The sequence below is a fragment of the Macaca nemestrina genome, chromosome 4 (genome assembly GCF_043159975.1).
Source record: "Macaca nemestrina isolate mMacNem1 chromosome 4, mMacNem.hap1, whole genome shotgun sequence".
Taxonomy (NCBI): Eukaryota; Metazoa; Chordata; class Mammalia; order Primates; family Cercopithecidae; genus Macaca; species Macaca nemestrina.
Window position 1 is genome coordinate 93,612,753 of NC_092128.1, and position 20,588 is coordinate 93,633,340.

General features: G+C 33.7%; 1 protein-coding gene across 3 annotated transcripts in view; it reads right to left on the bottom strand.

Annotated features, from left to right (window-relative positions):
• HYCC1 (hyccin PI4KA lipid kinase complex subunit 1) overlaps positions 1-20,588 on the bottom strand; it is a 111,460-nt gene that overhangs the window by 40,069 nt on the left and 50,803 nt on the right. Inside the window, exons 9-12 of one of the 3 annotated variants that reach the window (XM_011731152.2) lie at positions 17,925-18,012; positions 16,952-17,111; positions 3,298-3,593; positions 2,394-2,510 (exon numbers count right to left, since the gene is read on the bottom strand). In XM_011731152.2, coding sequence (XP_011729454.1) covers positions 3,325-3,593; positions 16,952-17,111; positions 17,925-18,012 — 517 coding nt within the window. In that variant the 3' untranslated portion in view covers positions 2,394-2,510; positions 3,298-3,324. Of the gene's footprint in view, positions 1-900; positions 2,511-3,297; positions 3,594-16,951; positions 17,112-17,924; positions 18,013-20,588 lie in introns of those variants that run through there. The other 2 variants (XM_011731151.3, XM_024790951.2) reach the window with 2 other exon arrangements.

The window sequence follows — 20,588 nt, forward strand, 5'->3', positions numbered from 1 at the left end:
CCTATCTTACAAATTAGTTTTTAATAATACCCACACTATTAACAACTATGCACAGGGGAAATTCATTGGTAAAGAATGACAAAAAGACATCTGTAAATTCACAGTGACATTTTACAAATATTTTAAACTGTATACAGGGTTCCCATTAAGTTAATACAATATCAAGTTTCACTGACTGATTGCCTTACAGTTCTTAACTACAATTTATGGCAACAGATCTTATTCCATTCTGTTACTGGAGCTTAAAAAAAAAATCAAATTCATTTATGTCAAAAACCACATTGTAATCAGGGCTAATGAATGAAAACCAGTTCATGCTTTTTGAAGAATTCAGTTTAAACGGGTAGCCAAAGCAATTGCGGTCAAAACTATTCAGAGTATAAATGCTTTGGCGGCCTTCAAAGCGTACAAATTTTTCACATATCTGAGCTCTGCATAAGCAGGTACAAGAGGAAAACACTAGCATGCTCTCTTGGTGACCACAGAGAGGGACTATGAAGAAGGAAACTGCTGTGTACTCACAGTGAAAGAGCCAACCGGACAGCTCCTTAGGACTTCCTCAACAGTCAACTGACTCAGCCTCAGCCCTGCTCTCTCTCTGAATGATGACTTAAGTACACTTACTTTACAAGGGAACCCCAGCGATAGCCAAAAGGACCACTGCTAGCAAACACCAAACTTTTATTTTCATCTAGAGGTCACATACAGATACATACAAGTTTGATTCAACTTCTGCCATATCATCTTTTTTATTTTTAATTTTTAGTTGGGAGGTAACTAAATTGATTATTCTTTTGATATCATACTAAGATATTTTAAATAGGTCTGTTCACAAACAAGAAAGACATTTCTTTTTTTTCATATTTTAAATTTAAGAACACAAACATAAACAACTCTAAATTAGTTAATATATAAATGTCCTTTGTCCATATTTTACTATCTTTATTTTCTTTCATGACATTTTATAGATGAAAAATGCATTTGCATACAAACAATTCCATATTACACAGTGGTATCTTGAGAGCTGTGTTGCAAGATTTACACTGATTTCCAGGAAGTCTTCCAATGACGTATGCTCTGAATTACAGGAGTCCAAACTAACTAGGATTTCTAAAGTCCAGCAGTAGGGTAAATCAGCTTTATGGCCTATTATACCTTAATAATTGAAAGGGATCTTCACCTGCTAAGTCCAAACACTTCAAAACAACACACCTACCAGCAATCTGATTTTTGATATAAAAATGTTTCAGAGATAACAACAGAAATGCCTCTACCCATCCCCTGGAATCATATAATATTCTAGGTACTGGGTTACCAGGCATTTTCCAGTGCTTTGAGCAAATTGTTCTAATCATAAAGATGATCTGCTTACAAATATTTTCATCAGGTGCTTTTCATACACATCATTTTTGTGTTTCCACACGCCTGTTTTTCAGATTGGCTTCCTGACCAGGAGCTGAAGAATTCCTGGAGTTGTGCCTCTGCCCCATCCTCTATAAAACAGTTCCCATACATGGAGACTCCCTTTGACTCTGAAGGTCAAACACACAGCCACCAAAATAGGAGCTATTAAAAACCCAAACCAAAACAAGAAAAACTACCTTATAACCTCACATGAGACATAACCAACTTGATCAGACAACCTGTCAAAATTTATTGTCACTGATAATCTTAGGGCAACAATAACAAATAAGAAGGGGGGAAAAAAAAGACTCCAACCAAGGGGAAAAAATCTTAATCAAGAAATAAAAAAAACCATATTTCAACTTACTGCAACCTAGACAATCTTCCCTTCATAAAGTCAGGGGAGCCTTCAGAATTTAAGACATCAGGGCTCCTGTCAGGAACACGGATGAAAGACCCAGGGTACTTTCACAAAGAAGCAAAGTTGTATTTCTGGGTTCACTGGGTTATGGGAGAAAAATACGTTACTAATTAATCTGTGGACAGAGTAATGCTAATACTAGGAGGTCTCTGCTGACCTGATTGATGCTTCATTGGAAGTTCAGTTCTTTCTGAAACATAAATAAGCTTTTCTTCTTGGAGACTACAAGCTGAAAACCTATTGGCATCTGTCCCAGCCCCACAACCAACAGCAGATGACGGGTTATGTGGGACTGTGACACCACTGACTTGTTCAAAGGATTTACTAAATACAGTCGCTGCAGTCTTAGCCAAACCATGGCTACTAGGCTTAGGTAGGGATTGGCTGGTTGTTAAAGTAAGTCTTTTCAAAGAGAGAAGCTCAAGATTCTCACTTTGGGCTCTCTGAGTTTGTTTTCGAGCAAAGTGATCTTTGCAAGATTCCCCTGTAGTTTCTTTTTCTTTTCCTCCAGTTTTGCTTCCTCCTGACCGTCTCTGGTTCTTTCCTATACTTGTCTTGTTACTACAATTGTGACTACTGTTTGATAAACCCGACTGGCTGGTACTAGACGCAGCCCTGGAATAAAATCCCTCGTCAACTTCAGATATCTCCATCAGTTCTTCTTGACCTGTTAATTCTGTATTTCCTAAACAAAGAAATGACAAAGATTAATTAACATTAAATATTTTAAGCAATCTTTTTAAATGATTAACACCAAATCAGTTATACTTTAAATAAATTAAGCTTTAGCATAATTTTATAAAGCAACAGATTATAGAAAATCAAAGGATAAATCAAAACATTATAAAAACGTGAAAAATAGTTCATTGTAATTAAATGACGGTAATTTATAGTGTATTAAACAATAAGCATGCCATAAACCATACCCCATTATGTTTTTAGAAAGAATTCTCCTATTCATGCAAAAGATAAGAAACAATTAGAAATATTATCACACAGTAAAACTAGGGGTGAACTCTCCTTCAGTAGCAAAGCAGTATAAAATCAAAGCTTTTACCAAGGAACTTTTAAAAAATCCGTATTAGAATACTTTAAAGACTTTTTTAGAAGGTTGCACTCTATACTGTAATTATTTTATCAAATTCAAAAATCTAGACTATAAATATCACAAGCTCAAATACAAAATTCTATACACATTACCCTTCATATCAAAGATGGCAAAAAGACAAAGCTGAAAAAGTAATTTTAGAACTCCAAACATAAGCAGAAAACTATTTTAGAAGGAATTTTCTGCCTCAGTTTTCATAACAATTTACTAAAAGACAATATAGGTATAATCATTCCAAAGAGCATTACGAGTCATTGAGAAATGTGGTGCATAATTCATGCATTTGGATTAGATTACATGCAAAATTTTTGTGACTGTGCAACTGCTGCTTAACATGCATCAGTGGCCCTTTGCTTTAAGATACCTTGGAGTGCAGCTATAAAGTGCTCTGCTAAAACTGCACTCTGCCAGGTGAGTTTATTCCATCCTCCATCATTTTTCTTACAGATTTTTGCCTCCTGATCTCTGGCAAGCCTTTGCTCTCAGTTCTAGGATCTGTGGCTGTTTCCTGCACACCCTGTATATGCTGAGCATCAATTTCTCCTAGTGTTCTGCCTTTTTCCCCATTCCCGGTTCTCTCTCCGGCCACATTTGTGACACTAATCTCAGGAATGACAAGGATGCCCAATTCAGTAGTATCATTATTGTTGTCAGGTTGCTCTAGAATTGAAGATGATAAGACAAAATGATGGATGAAAACAAAACAAAAATGTGAAATGAGAAAAGCAAAAGACTCAAAACAAAAATTGGATGACTAAATGTTATGAATTAAGCCAAATATTTGCACTGTAGTAATTTCCATAATTTATAATACTCTGATAGCAGCAGAGACAATAGGGTCATATTCTTTAATTTTAAATGACAAACAAAAAATTCACAGAGCATCAATTCACGTTCTGCATTTTTTTCACACACACACTTCACATGAAATATGAAAGATAAATTTTCTAATAAATCAAAATAAAATTTGTTTTTAAATTGTTCTTTTTGTGTTCTTTGGGTAATTTTCTAGTGTTTTTAAGATAATATGGTGACCACCTGAATTTATGTCAAGTCTTAGGCAAATGTTCAAGGATCTACAGCCAAAACTTTAGCTTTTGTCAACATTATGAACAAAGCCACGTAGAAGTTCCCCTTTGTACTCTTAAAATTCTAGTTTTTTTACTAGGCTACATTGAGACTGACTTAATAAACCATGATATTTGGGAAAATGCTTATTCACATACGATATCATGGTTAGTAATGCCACAGGTATAGTTTTTGTCTCAGATATATATCATCTATTATTAATAGTAAATATTAATGTGGCTGTGATATAGTTAAGCAGTTGATTTATTCAGACCCATATCAATTTCATAAATTTAGCTCATTACTAGACTGGAGAAAAATAAAAATGGATTTGGAAAAACAAATTGGCTGTCAGCCCTTTATCTGAAAACAGCCATTATAAATGAAACAAAGAAACAAAACTCCTAACTAGTTAATACCTGTAGACATTATTTTATTCTGGTCTTAAATAACAAAGGCATAATGTTATTTAAAGTTGTCAAGGAGTTATTCATGTAAATGGGAAAAAGTAACATAAGTATATCTAGAAGGTGACAGTAGTGAAACAAAGTTCAAAGCAACATAAGACCACGTAAAATAGCATATACTTTTTAAAAATTGTAGACCACAAACCTGCTTACAGGACATCACCTACTATTTTCAAATATTTTTAGTGATAGGATTATCAGACTCCCACTAATGATGCTAAAGGCTGAGAAACAGTAATAGGTAGTAAAAGAACGAAGGCCAGAGCCACATATTCCTGTGGTTCCCTAAGTTAGCTGCACATTGGTATCATCTGTACATCTTTAAAAACTACTGATGCCTGGCTCCAACCCCCAAACATTCTAATTTATAATTAGTGTAAGATATTACCTGGGCATAAGATTTGTAAAAGCCCCAGGTGACTAATGTGTAACAAAGTCTGGGAACCACTGGTCTATTCTGATTTTCCAATTTTAAAAACTTAAGACAAAAGTTGTTACGGGTGCCTTGGATACTCCATACTCAGCAGCAATACGCACTTCTGGGAGCCCCTCCTCAAAGCTTCACGGTGCCTCGCACTGCTGAGCCAACATGCTGGTATAATTATTTCCCCTTAATTAGTGCTTCATAGGCTTTTGACTAAAGGTTCTCTAAAGTTTTTATTTCCTAGATAGGCTGCAGAATGTTGGTGAGGTAGTAGTGCACTGCTGCTTCTGGGTGCTCTCTAATAAAGGTTTAATGCAACTAAAAAGCTCCAACCAAGCCTGTTTCCAATTGCTGACAACTGTCATCCAAGTGAGGGCAAATAAATTCTTATTGAGGTACATGCCAGAGGTCACTGCAACTGAGATAAAATCACCATGGCACTGTGAAGGCCAAGACTTGTTTATTTACATTGTAGAAGCTGTTTCACAAAAGATCTACTGAAGGGATCTTCAGTCCAAAAAAAAAAAAAAAAAAAAAATCAAACTTCGGAAATTATCCAGACATAAAAAAGGCAATGAATATTAAAATTTAACAAAATTTTAAAACTAAGCATAGATGGCCTCATAGAATACAGAACAATACTTACATTGAATTGCCCTAAGTCACTTTCTTGAGAGTGTCCACATATATTATTCAATTATAATCTCAAAACAATCTATTAGTGAGCCTCTGAAGTAGGCAATTTGATTCCCATTTACAGACAAGGAAACTGAAGTTCAGGAAGAACTACACAACTATTCAGTAGGGGAAGTTAACCAGTAAAATCTTTTAACTTCAAATGTCTATTCTAACATACTATAAATACTAACTCTAACTCTTCAATTCATTTGAGTCCATTTGAGTTAAATATCCTCTGACATCCCACAATTAGGTTTAATTTACTTGTGTAGACTCCTGGCCATTTTATAAAAGCAAATAACTTACTTTGAATAGAGAGCCAGAGAAAATAAAAGTCTGGAAGAAATCCTAGGAAAGTAATTACTCTTGAGTTTAGGTCTGTTCTTTTTTTTTTTTTAATTGGGTCAATTTTTTAAAAGATGCCGAAGAAAGCTATTAACCTAAAATGGTGCTTCAGTGGCAGAAATTTAGGATTTTGCAAGAAAAACTAGAAAATGACAGGGAGAATATTACATAAAGCAGTACTAGGCAACTGAAATGTAATCACATTTATCAGAATAGTGATCAACGTCCGCAGCCCAAAAAGCAATGATATTACATTAAAAAAAAATCATGGAATTAAATGGCAAGTAGAAAAACGAGATCATGTGTTTTCCCACAAACACAAATCTTTGACTAATTAATTGATACTTATTATCACTCAAAAATGGTTAACAATGGCAGATTTTTTAAACCGCTTATTAAATTTATAAGAGCAAGTAATTCTGTACAGAGCTAGAAAGAACAGAAACATAAATCTCAGAAAAATTACAGAATAAAGAAAGATAATTAAGTAATCCAAACAAACATTTGTTACCTAATCCCGCTCTCTATCAGCTCTCCGACTTCTTTCCCTGTATAACTCTGTGACCCGACACTCCCACCCACACTGTCTTACTGCTCTCCTGGCTGCTCTCTTCTCCTGGTGGCTGAATGGCTCACTTCCTTCCTTCAAATCTTTTTCAAAAATTTCCTTTACAGTGAAGTCTCCCTTGGTCAACCCATCCAAAGTTTTAATAGCCCCCACGTTTCACATACCCTCTTCTTTGTTTCTTCTTCTTAGCACTTAACACTCTCTATCTAACCTACAATTATTTATTTATCTTGTTTACTAGACCTAAGTTCTATGAGGAAGGAGTTTTTAAAATTTTCATCTAGTCGCTACTATATATCTAGTACCTGGAAAAGTAGCTTGTATATAGTAGGCACTCAAGAAATCTTTTTTTGATGAATTAAGTGAATATTCTGTTATCAGATTAAATTATTAGGATAAATAAAAGTAAGAAAACATACAGAAGATATGAGAAGGGTAAGCTGTGAATGTGTTGACTGGATAAATGAAATACATATAGCTTATGCTAATAAGAGTTTTTATATGGCAAAGAAAAGCAAAGCCTCTTTGTTTTGGAAAAGTGAAGGAGCCGTCTCTAAGTGTAGGTTTAGCAAGATGCTTAGGTCAAAAAGGTCATTTTTAAAATCTATTTTTGCATTATGTTACCCAGAGGATAGCATATATAGCTAAAGAGTAGAACTTAATCCTTTCTTTAAGTAAATTATATAGAAGATGCTGCAAGGGAATATAAATGCATAATAAACTAGATTTTGTTTTCCCCAGAACTTAACAATCTATGCAAATGAAGTCATGATTAATCCACACCTTAAAAAAAAAAAAACTTGACTTCAAATAATTCAAAAAGCTCAAAAAAGATCCAAAGAGAAAATTCTCAGGATATATTTTATTTGTGTAACCTCTTATATGCATAAATAGGTAAACTCTCCACATGTAGAAATGAAAGTTAAAGAATACTTTTAATAAACATTTCCAAATTAGTTCTCAAAGGTACTCAAATTATTTCGCCCTAAAAAATTTCTTCCAGCTTTAAGAAAAAAAGTGAAGCAAATTGCAAATAATATTAAAACCAATCATGAAAATTTGTGATTTCTCTCAAATGTCATTTTATAATCCCAAATATCTATTCTATTATGTCACTTACAAAACCACTTTAGCTTTTGCTTTTATTTGTTTTAGGGTGCCCTATTTACTAAAGGTGGTAATTTTAATAAAATAATAATTTATTTATTCATAGAATTTATACATCTCTGTACTCAGATTACTTTGAGTCTAAAGGCATCTGGCTATATGGGGTGCTTACAAACTTATTTGTGAAAATAATAAGCTGAAGCTTTAAAAATATAATTTATTATTTGTCTGCATCATACAATTTTTACATGAATTATGAAAAGTATTTTAACTTAGAATAAACCCCAAAACAAAGTCATACACATTCTTTTACAATTTATGAGATGTAGATATTTTAAATGCCATAAAATACCAGAACAAATATCCTTTAATATAGTCATTTTATGTTTATAATATATTCTGTTCAATGGAGAAAAATGTTATCTATATTCATTAAGCTATTCCTTGCAGTGTTATTTATAATAGCAAAACTCAGAAACAAATTTCTTAACATATTAGAAAAATGATTAAGCAAATGATGGAATATCAACTCAATGTGATATTATGTAGCCATTAAAATAACTGTATTTACTAGGAGAACTAGGGAAAATGTCTGACAATATTAACTAAACAAAAACAAAATACCAAAAACATTTAAATAGAGTACAACCATGAAAACATACATGCATAGAAAAAACTAAAATGAAAATCATTTAAATATTGGAATTATAAGTAAATATCCCCTAACCTAGTTTACTATCATGTTTTTACACTGTTCTTCAACAAAACAAGAAAAGACCAACTTGCTCACCCTATGTTATACATTTCTTTATCATTCACTCACTTATTCATGCATTCAACTAAAACGTGTTGAGCACCTGTAATATGTCAGACATTGTTTTAGATGCTGGGGATACAACAGCCAAAAAGACAGATTCTGCCCTCACTATATAATAAGGGAACAGAGATCACAATGTAATATTGGAACTAAGTAAACAAGAGAATTTAAATAGCAGAAAATGCAATAAAAAAAATAAGATGGGAAAGAGTAAGTAGGGTAGTAGGGGATAAAAGTACTTAGATGGGTGGTCTGGGAAAAACTCTTTAAAGAAGAGATGTTTAAGCTGAGGTGTGAATGATGAAAACCTGCTAGCCACACAACAATCTGGAGTAAGGGCAGTCAAGGTACGTTTCACTATTCACATTTCAGCTCAAATACTCCAAATAACTGGACAATGCCCCTAAGGCAGAATGGCTTAGTATGTTGAAGTGTTAGAATGAAGGAGTCTGATGAACTAGGGTGAGAGTGGTCTTAAAGTGAGGTCAAAGCAGTAGTCAAGAGGTATATCACCAGGGTCACATATGCCATAGTACGAAGTCTGGATTTTATTGTGATTACAGTGGATAGCCATTGACAGCTACATGGAAAAACTATTTGCATACTGTCATACTTTACTAGCCTTTTTTATCAATAGAAGTCACATTTGCATAACACAAAATACTGAGCATAATGTGTGTCCTGAGTCAGAAAGAATAGCACTGTGGCAATGCTCAACCTGAGCCAGTATTTACAAGGCAGATTAGAGGAAAGCAAAGCTATCACAGAAACACAGGATGGGACCCCACCGCAGTTAAAGGGCTGTACTCTGAGCAAGGACAAAAACAAAGACTCAGATGTCAAAATCTGAGCTCTGAAGCAGTAAGTAGACTGTCTAGGTAAGAAAAGAGCAGCCTGGGGCATACAGAAAAACAGTCTGAAACAGGATAATTTATTTAGACACACCAGTTAGGAGCTATTAGCAGTCTCCATAAGTGAAAAACAGTCAGATCTTTAGCTTTGGTTGTACACATGGTACATGACAGAATTCTCCTTATTGAGGTGGATTCAATTACTCTCAGTAACTCCTTTTGTCATCTTTATTGAGTCTCAAGTTTTTTAAAAAATCCAATAGAGAATTGCAACATAAAGCTGCTGCAGGACCAGGTGAATCCTTTATGATTATTACAGATCCTCATGACCACACAGCACAGACCAAAAACAGGTCAGCAACACCTATTACAAAACTACCTATAAAAGCTTATTTCTTCCTTGGTGTGCAATGTGCAGCAAATGCTCATAAAAAGGTGGAGAAAGGAGGAGTGCTCAATAAACAATCATAATAAATAATAACTTTCTCAACTACTACAAGATTTATGTAAGTCCCCCTTAGTAAAAATGTAGACTACAATAATTTATGAACAAGTTTTTTTGCCTCATAAGACCATTAATTCTGTCACTGGCTGGAAAATTTTTCAACTTCATTTTACCTGGAAATAAAATGAGATTTTTTGTTTTCTTCAAAAATAGTCTAAGTCAGGATTCTGCACACAGTCGTTCTTTCCTCTCTCAAACTTAATATCCACATGTGTCAAACATATCAACATATTTCAGCTCTTTGGTTAACATGTCTTTTTTCCTTGAGTAATCCAATATTTCCTAATATTTTATTTTGTCCTCCATGGAAGTTCCATATCGAAAATGCCAGTTAAAATTCACAAAATTTTTGGTAAGAAATAAATGCTTTTTGTCCAAATGTTTTATCTTCTATATTGGGAAAGAAAATCTGTTCCTCAAATAGCATTTTATAATCTGAAAGTAATGGAGCTTCTCAAAATGATACTAAAAGCATTTTCATTTAAAAAAAAAAAACTGCCAGATAATTTTTTATTTCCTAAATTTCCTTAATAAGTATAGACAACCTTTGAAATAAAAACATACACATTAAAAATGTTTAATTGCCGATGTAAAAATTATTCCAATAGACAATTCTTTAAAGTTTACTACTTTGGGGTTTAAAATTATTACCATTTCTTTGTTTTTCAAAATTCTTCTGTAACTGTTAGCAATTTTATTTCTCCTCAACTGAAGACTTTCCTCATAGTTGTAAAATCAGATTTACAAAATAGATGTTCCATTTCAAGATTTATTACCGTTTACCTTTTGCAGTATCTAGAAAAACAACCTTAAATGCTTAAAAATATTTATAAATAAATATTATTTATATTTACTAAAATACATCCATTATAATTTTTCAGATTTGTTCAACAATTAGTACTTCTTTGCTTTATCAATGTTATTATACAGTAGAAATTTATTAACATATTCTAAATCAATAACCAGTTTTCATGTTTTCCAGTATGAATTGCAATCTTTGTTTCTTTTCTTTTTTCATCTAATAAGCTAGTACTAAACCACTGAATGAGCAAATTATGAAACAAATCACTTTCTTGTTTTTTTAAATAATATCTCTTTGACCTCTGTTATAATAATTTAACTTTATTTAAATATGATGGCATCCATTAAAGAGAAGCAATTATTTTAAATGCTGAAAAATGCAATAAAACTGCTTTAACAACATGAAACTAGACTTTCTTTTTATTTCAACTACATAAACTTCATTTAGTCTGATTTTTCACGTAAACACTGCATATAATTAAATATTCTAAAATTCTCACAGTACTTATTTTGCATCATTAAGTTAGAAGACTTAAAAATATAAACAGTTGCTATTTTTAATTCTTTTTTACTACTTAAAATTTTGTACTCGTGGATCCCCTAAATGAAAATAACTCAATGCATTGTTATTAAAATAAACCATTTAACATATGCCAGGACCAAAAGTAGGGAAACATTCAAAGTATCTAGTTTATAAACATTCCTTTTATTACTGATACCTACTAGTTGCAAACAGTTATAACTGTACATAAATAAGAAACATAAATTTGGTCTATGTAACTTCTATTTTTATGTTAACTTGGGATTGAAACAATAACAACATTTAAAAAATCCTTACTGTAACAGTGACATACACATTAGATAATAAAGTTAGAGTACTGTACTCCAGTACCACAGAACACACAAAAAATCTTTAAAGTAATTGTTACTATTACATAACATGTGTACTTTTGTGTTTGATGCTATACTCAAACTAAACAAGTTTAACTCAAATTGAGAAAATCCAAATTACAAATTTCAAAAACTTAAGAGTTTTGGGAAAGTACTAAAGAATCACAGGACAATTTGAATAGCAAACTAGCTAATAAAAACTTATTAAAAATATACTTATTGTGTAGCTAGTAAAACAAATGAAACTGTTCTTAATTAATAATCTACCTTTATGTAGTGCTTTAAAGTATACCAAATGTTTTCACTTGTCTCATTATCTCACAAAGGCGCAAGTGGGAAGAATGATGGGCAGCAATAAAAAAAATCGAGATTTCACTGGATAAGCCTTTTGATAGTTGAAAAAATTATAAGCACTCATTATTTGTAACTATAACTTAATTAGGGAACTTTTAGAGAACAAATGACTGGTATTACAATAACTATTTTGAAAGAAAGGAGGAAATCTCTTACATTGTTCCAAGAATAGGTAATTTCTTAAAAAGTGGAAGAAGAATGAGTAATCATGGTAGTAGTAGTTGTGGTGAACAGAGAGAAAATAGCAATTAGATTTGCTCTAGAAAGGAGGAAGGAGGCCGGGCGCGGTGGCTCAAGCCTGTAATCCCAGCACTTTGGGAGGCCGAGACGGGAGGATCGGTCAGGAGATTGAGACCATCCTGGCTAACACGGTGAAACCCCGTCTCTACTAGCCGGGCGAGGTGGCGGGCGACTGTAGTCCCAGCTACTCGGGAGGCTGAGGCAGGAGAATGGCGTAAACCCGGGAGGCGGAGCTTGCAGTGAGCTGAGATCCGGCCACTGCACTCCAGCCTGGGGGACAGGGAGAGACTCCCTCTCAAAAAAAAAAAAAAAAAAAAAAAAAAAGAGGAGGAGGAAGGAATGGAAAAACACAAGGAAATAAACAAGTATAAACTGTACACTAGAATACTGGAGTGGAATACTGGAGTGAAAAGAGAACTTTTCAGGGACTTAAGAAAAGGAGCTTTTTAAAATAGCTGAAATGGTAGATGATAAAGGTATCTTTGGAAACAACATTTAAGAATGACTATAGAATTAAAGCATAATTATAAAGAAATACTTTCTATTTTCCTTTAACTTTTTTTTATTTTTAAAAGGAAATAAATATTTAAGCAAAATTGAATTTTAATTATTAACTTGAAAAATTAATGAATTATTTTACTAAATTTTATCTCATTTTTCTTACTGGAATTTTCATTTTGACTTTTATTATGGTCATAATCTATTCAGTCTTCTCTAAACTTATTGAATGCTTTTTAAAGTTTATTTTATTATTATCTTTCTCCAACTGTGTTTTACTTTCAAATTATGACTTCTAGATAGCCCTCAATTTGTAGGTGACTTGAAAATCAGTTTGAAAAAATACACCTTTGCCTTGAATTATTCGCCATCTGTAGACTAAATTAAACACAATATGCATAAAAGAATAAGCAATACGTAAAGCTTTTAATTCTGAAATTATGTTCCTTAGAAGTCAAAAGCAGCAATTCTACATTGTAATTTTATTTCCCAAACATATTTATTGACATAAAATGATAAAGTCATTAGAATTTTCTCAAAGATTTAAACACAAAGTTTAAAAAATTTGAAAAACACATTAAGTTAGGCCATGTCCATACAATGGTTTAACTTAAACTGAAAAGTGGGGCAAATCAAGCAAACACACCATTAGTTGTCAAACAGATCTCTCCAAAATAATACCTCAGTTGAAACCAATCTTTCTTTAAAAATCATCCTATTTAGTTGACATGATGATGCACTGTCTGCTCAAAACTTAAATTACAGGTCCTTACAAATGTACCACTCTGGTGCGGGATGTTGATATACTGGGGGAGGCTATGAATGTGGGGTCATGAGGTATTTAAGAACTCTCTTATTTTCCACTCAGTTTGGCTGTTAACCTAAAACTGCTCTAAAAAATAAAGTTAACTAAAAAAATAAAAATAAAAAACAGAGCCAAGCAAATAACAGGACTGGTCAAAATGCAATTCTAGAAACCTGGGTTGACAACAACAAAACCATGGCCAAGAATGCATATTCTGAAATGTGTAGAAATGTTAAGGATAAAGTAATTTTTAAACTTCCATTATAATACTTTCCATTAAAATATGTTGTGAATAATTCTTAACCTTAAGAAAAAAATGGTAGATCTATGAAGCATTAGAGAATCCTAAAATACATTCTAGAATAGCTTTAAAATATTTTAAAATGTAAATAATTAAAACTTTTCAAAATTCATTTTAAAAACACTACAGTGTGAGATTGGGCTGTAAAGAAAATGGAAAGATTCTTCTGTTACTGATAATAAAGGAGAATAAATGTCCACTAATTGCTCTAATTTAATGTATTTGCTGGCTGTGTAATAATTTTTGATGACTCAGATATGCAAACACACCAGTACATTCACATGGCTTAATTACGTATATTCTTTCATGGTAAAGGGAGATGGAAAAGAAAAAAATAGCAAAAAGCAAACTTTTACTTGGCTCTTTCCATGAGAAAACCTCATTCACTCCTTTCCCTCTTCTATCCAGAAAAGATAGAAAGAGGAGCAATTAGGAGAAATGCAATAATAAATAAAGACAAATAAGTAAAAGAAAAAGGGAAGAGCTCCAACAGAAAAAAAAAAAAAAAAAAAAAAGGGGGGCCAATTGCTTTCTGCTTTCCAAAAACTAGGAAAACAAAGAAAGAGGCAAGGAGAAAGAGAAAAAAAAAAAGAGTATTTCTTAAAGTTCATGGTTCTTGTTCCTTCTCCTTTCCCAACCCTCATGACCACTGGCTTAGGGTGGGATATTCTTTGTTTCTAGTGTATGATAGATACAGCTGAGGGTTTGGGAAGAAATTCGTCCTACTGTGAGAGTTGGTGTGGTGAGAGAATAGTAGGGATAGGAGTGGGTAGACTGGGAAACACAGTTAGAGTTCCATTAAATATAGAAACTCTAAATGTATTTTCACACAGCCATGAACTGAACTTAAACATTCTATAGTCCTATGTTTCAGAAACATTATGAAATAAAAAGGCTGCTGTGGCTCACCCTGGGATCTACAAGCCCTTTAATATTGTTTCTAAAGAAATGTATAAACAAATTTTGTTTTGATTTATATATAAATATCAACAATAGAATTTATATATTAATACAATTAAATTTAAAAATCTGTAATTTGAGAAATTTGTAATTTATATATAAACAAAATTAAATTTAATAATCTATTTATAATTTGAGAATTGTCTATATATTTAAGAAGTACAGCAAAGGTATCTACTTTCCCCACAGGAAGCCAGTGCCTGTTAGAGAGCCTAGAAGTAGGAAGCAGGACCATGAGGATGGAAAATAGAAACCTTTTAAATTCAGCCGAACACGGTAACTTTACTGCTCTAAAAGGGAAAGCCAAGACTACCCTAAAAAGGGAGAAGACTGCAACCTACCTGTAGAGGCAAATAAGAAGGGCTTAGGAGTATTTTAGAGTCCACTGGATAAAAGAAATTCACACTAAAGAAGAGTGATGAACAAGGCTAAGTTGTATTCTGTATCTGTTCCATGCATGTGACTTACTTTTTATAGTTCACTCACTTCTATATTCTCATCTGTGATTTTATTGTTATAATAAACAGGAGTTTCCCAAGTGTTAGAATTGTGAAGGGGGACAGGTGATAAGAATACTACTTTAACGAGGGTAAAATCCTAAGACAGAGTGCTAATCCCTCAAGTGGCAGCCAAAATGGAATCTGGAAGATATGTAAGAATCTGCTAGATACAATACATTCAAGCAGTCTTTTCTCTTGTTTTGTAATTTTTTTCCTATAAAACATTTCCGGGAAATGGCTTCCATTTTATTGCAGGGTACAAACCTTCTTGTTTAAGTGTATGCCTGGACATGCACACATACTCTCTCTCATACACACGCACATGCACAAATACAAGGGAGCATCAATATTTCACATTTTTAACTACAGGACCTACATTTCTCTCCCTAATTCCCAACATGTCTACCTAAATAGCAAGAAAGAAAGTGGAAAAGAAATTAAAATTCATTCTTGTGCTTCCTGTAGCAGTAGCTCAGGAGCACTTATAGCCACAGTAACCACTATGATCTGCTTCCTTGCCTCCATGCCTGTTTTCACATATTAATGCCAAAACAGAAAAACCAATCTCAGGGTAAACCATATCTAATTAAATGACTTTCTACCTGTAATTTAGACCCATTCAGTAGCATAATTTTCACTGAAGAAGCTCAAGTATGTTTAGACTGTATGTTTTAAATGGTGGCATAATGTGCCTTGCTATTGGCAGACATCACCACCTCTTTTATGCTTTCCTATGGAACTTTCAAGAATTGCCACACTTTAAAAACACCAAAAATGATCACTAGGTAAGCTGGATAATCATTATTCTTTTCTGACATACAATCACCTAGATTCTTTAAGTGAAAACAATGGCAACTGTTCTCATCATCAACTTTCTAGTTTACCATAAATAGCTCCATTCTCCTCCTTTCCCATTTTCTCTATAGAAACCACAACACAACCGGAACTAAATATACCAAAAGGAACTACTATTTTCACCTCAGTTTACAGGAAGAAGAAAACAGAGAATGGATTTTGTTTTACTTCTAATATAGATGTTTGCTTAGGGTAAAGAAGTAGCTTTGTGCTTCCCACCATGGTTACCTTCTGAGGAAGGTGATAATTTCCTTCTTAGACTGGTTGTTGACACTACAATAACGTCTAGATAGGAGGGAAGTTATAAAAAGAATACGAAATTAAATAAAGAATAATAAATTAAAAGACAAGGGAGGGAAATGGGAAAGCATTGAAAAAGCCATAATGAATGAAACTGACTTCCAGTAAAATTTTAAAATAATAAAATGAAGCAGACAAGAAGGGATATATACACACACACACACACACACACACACACACACACACAGAATCTTGGAAGAAAATTAACTTCAAGAAAATACAAATAACTAGTGTTGCATCCATACTAGGGCATTCTTTACCAGAAAGTCCAAAGTGTTTAAAGTCCCTATTAGTTGTTCTACTTCAATATGTAAATTCACTTGCTTAAAAGTTAATTGAGAAATCAGAAATATTAATTAAGGAATATTTGCAAATACTTTTGAATACAAGCCCAAAATGTATGAGTAATTTTAAAATGCATTTCCCTTATTCTCCTACTGAAATAACAATTTAAAAATGAATACGATTTTTAAATAAATTTTCATTCATATGTGTAACATAAGGGGCTCCATTTTTCTTATTGCCTATTGCTCCTAGATAATAAATTAGGAGTTAAGGGCAACTCCACAGCTCTTTCTTCCAGACTACTATTTACTGAAGTTAGAAGTTATAGCACCGTAAGTACAGCGAAAAATGTAAAGAAATCAACAATGGTTTGACTTGAAGAGTTACGTATTTCTTACCATGTCTTTTCCACCTATGACCCCTTATTGACATGCTGGTTACTGCATTTCTTGATATTCTAGAGGAAGTTGGTGTGATTTCAACTTGAATACACCTTGTACCTTCCTTATTAGATTTCATGGGACCATGAGGCAATGAAGCCTTTATTGCATTAGCAACCTAAGAAGAAAAAATATAGTTTAAGATCAACATGAGCAGATGTATTATCTTGCCCTTAGATAAAACATGATGCTAAACAGGCTTATACAAAGATGCTCTTCCCAAGCATTTTAAAAGATGATACAGAAATCCTCTAAGATAAGAATAGGAGGCTCAGGGGGAAATCCATGGTTTAAAAAATATGTAAATGATAAAGTTAAAAATTTCAAAATATTCAATTAGATTTCCAAATGCCTAATGTTGATTAATAAATGCAGCTAAAGTATGTTAAGGAGAACAATTCTTATAAGTTAAAAAGACTGTTAGGTGTCTAGGAAGTCGGTCTAATAAAAATTTTTATTTTGGCCGGGTGCAGTGGCTCACACCTGTAATGCCAGCACTTTGGGAGGCCAAGGCAGGCTGATCACCTGAGGTCGGGAGTTTAAGATCATCCTGACCAACATGAATAAATCCCATCTCAACTAAAAATACAAAAAATTAGCTGGGCATGGTGGCGTGTGCCTGTAATCCCAGCTACTTGGGAAGCTGAGGCAGGAAAATTGCTTGAACCTGGGAGGTAGAGGATGTGGTGAGCCGAGATCATGCCATTGCACTCCAGCCTGGGCAACAAGAGCAAAATTCTGTCTCAAAGAAAATTTTTTAAAAAATTTATTTGTTACTTTTCTAAGTTATAAAACTTCCATGTATAACAAGAGCATGAATACACTGAGTATTAATGACATATTAATGAACTATGAATGGCTCTCTCAATGTATAGTTCTAAATTGAGAAATCTTAAATTATAAAATTTACATAAATAAGTCAGGCACCTACCAGCAATGGCTCTGGATATAATTCTAGCTGGGCTCTGTATATAATATCATCCAGTGCTTTTTGAGCGAGATCCCATTCTCCATTATAACTATAAAATTAGATGAATTAAACAAAGAAATTATAATTATTTATAACTGAACAGAATACAATGAGAAATTATCTTTACTGAAGAAAATAAAAGATCATATTAGCACATTGCTTAACATTCTACTCCTCTTAAAAATGTATTTTAAATCTTTGAATTCCTTCGAATTGCATCTAAATGCCTATTAATAGCAAAGAAAATTTTATAGATCTACATTTCTTCTCTAAAGAACATGACTATTTATAGAACAGAAATAAAAAAAGCTAAGGCAATTTCAAAGCATTTTATACTTTCAAAGCAAATCAGGGAATAATAAATTATATACCTTAGAATAATGTTCAGAACACTTTATGGCCAAATTACTCTGTAACTCCCACAGTTTTTAATGAGAATATACAACTAATGTGGCCTGAGTAGTTATTTCTTTGCATTTTGATAGTCACTTAGATGTGTATTTGCTACATGTTGCAAATAGCAGAGCAACATGAGGGAAAAAGTATGTGTGCATGTGTGTGTGAGTGTGTGTGTGTGTGTATGCATAATTTTCAAAGATATGCCAAACCCTTCCTAAAAATCAGCTAAATTACAAAAATGAACAGAGATATAGTGGCTTGATCAACTGACAACAAAATAAAGAGGTATACACTACATCAAGAGTGCAAGCGAGGCCTAAAAACTGGCAAGAATATTACTCCCACCATAAAAACAAGATAAAGCCAGATAATCTATAAAATTATAAATTCTCATGAATCCATCAAAGAGCCGAGGTCACAAGGGCATCCACGTAGCCGGAACCCCAAGGAGAGATAGGTGCCTCTAAGGAGAGATGGGCCACAATACAAGCAGGTAAGAAACATTTAGCTAATCTTCTTAACAAATTCCTAGAAGTCAAATTGCTAAAAGGTACCTCATGGGCTAGCAGGAGAGTATAGGATCTCCAAAAGCACATACGAGTGGCAGCTTGTATCCACCACAGGCTCTTCTCCATAAATCTCCTTTAGGCACTCACAAGAAAAACTAGAAACAGGACAGGTCAGAGAAAACTGCCCTTGATGGTATAGGCCTGAAGGAAAAGAGTAACCTCTCCATGAGAAAAGTACAAAGACCCAGTCAGATGCCTTTACCACGTGGAACAAAAATGTTAAAGCCTTTGGGGAAAGAGCAGCAAACCCTTTCACCCCCCAGGGTACAAGTGAAGACCAATTTGGCTCTGAGGGTAAGGAAAAAAAAAAAAGCAAAAAACCTCTTATTCTATGCTGAGATAAGTAGAGGTATCATCACTGAAGAAGGGGCAGGACCACTGAGAAACTCCCATCCCTGAGATGCAGGGACATGGGATCAGCCTAAAACTGAGGCTGGACTAGGACAACAGAGAACATTACCTCCCCCATTTCCACGTGCTCCCCTCCAAGCCACCACCCCAACCACCATCAGGCTAGTGCACACCCAGAACCAAGCAACAGAACTCTATTGCTGGAGGAAGGGGTGAGAACATGGAGAGAAATCTATCTGCAGTGGAGGCATACAGGGAATGCTGAAAGCTGAGGAGGAAGCAGGAGTATTAACAAAAACCCTCCAGCAATCCAGCTCTCCACCTAAGTACCAGGTAGCACTAGAGGAATTTGAAGTAGATGGTGCCCTGAGGGTAACCATAACAACAAAACCCAATCCTAGTTCACTTCTGCCTATAATAATTCCACTAGCAGCCTAGAAGAGGCATGCCCATTTCCTGTCATAAATAATATTTACCTCAGTCTCTACTGTCCTACCGCTGAACAAAATCATGAACAATCAAAAATTACAAGGCACACAAAAACCAAAACAAACAAGACCAACTCTGTCAAGAGATAAAGCAAGCAGTAGAACTAAATTCATAGATGACCGAAATGTTGAAGTTATTTGGGAAATTTATTTAACTATGACTAATATACTAAAGGCTTTAGTGGAAAAGATGGACAACATGCATGAACAAATGAAGATTTCAGCAAAGAGATGGGAACTACAAAAAAGAGTCTAATGAAATGGTTAGAAATAAAACACAGTAACAGAGATGAAGAATGCCTTCAGTGGTCTCCTTTCTAGACTTGACCTAGTCAAGGAAAAAAATCAGTAAACATGAAGATATATCCAACAGAAACTACTCAAACTGAAACACAAAGAAAAAAGATAAAGTAGATCAGAGCATCCAAGAACTGTGGGACAATATTAATGGTCTAACACAGGGGTCAGAAAATTTTTCTTGATGAGCCAGACAACAAGTATTTTAGGCCTGTCGGCCATACAGTCTCAACTATTCAACTCTGCCATTGCAACACAAAAGCAGCCATAGACAATACATAAACAAACAAGCATGACTGTGTTGCAAAAACTTGACAAAAACAGGCATCAGGCCAGATTGGGCCCAGAGACGATAAATTCTGCCTTTACGAAGTTTATAAATTTTGCCTTCAAAAAGTTTATACTCTACTAGAGAAAATTAAAAGTATCAAGTAAATATAATGCAAAGTAAATGAGACATGTATAATAAGAGAATTATAAAGTAAAGGATAGGGTTCAAAGAAAAATACTAGTACCCAAGT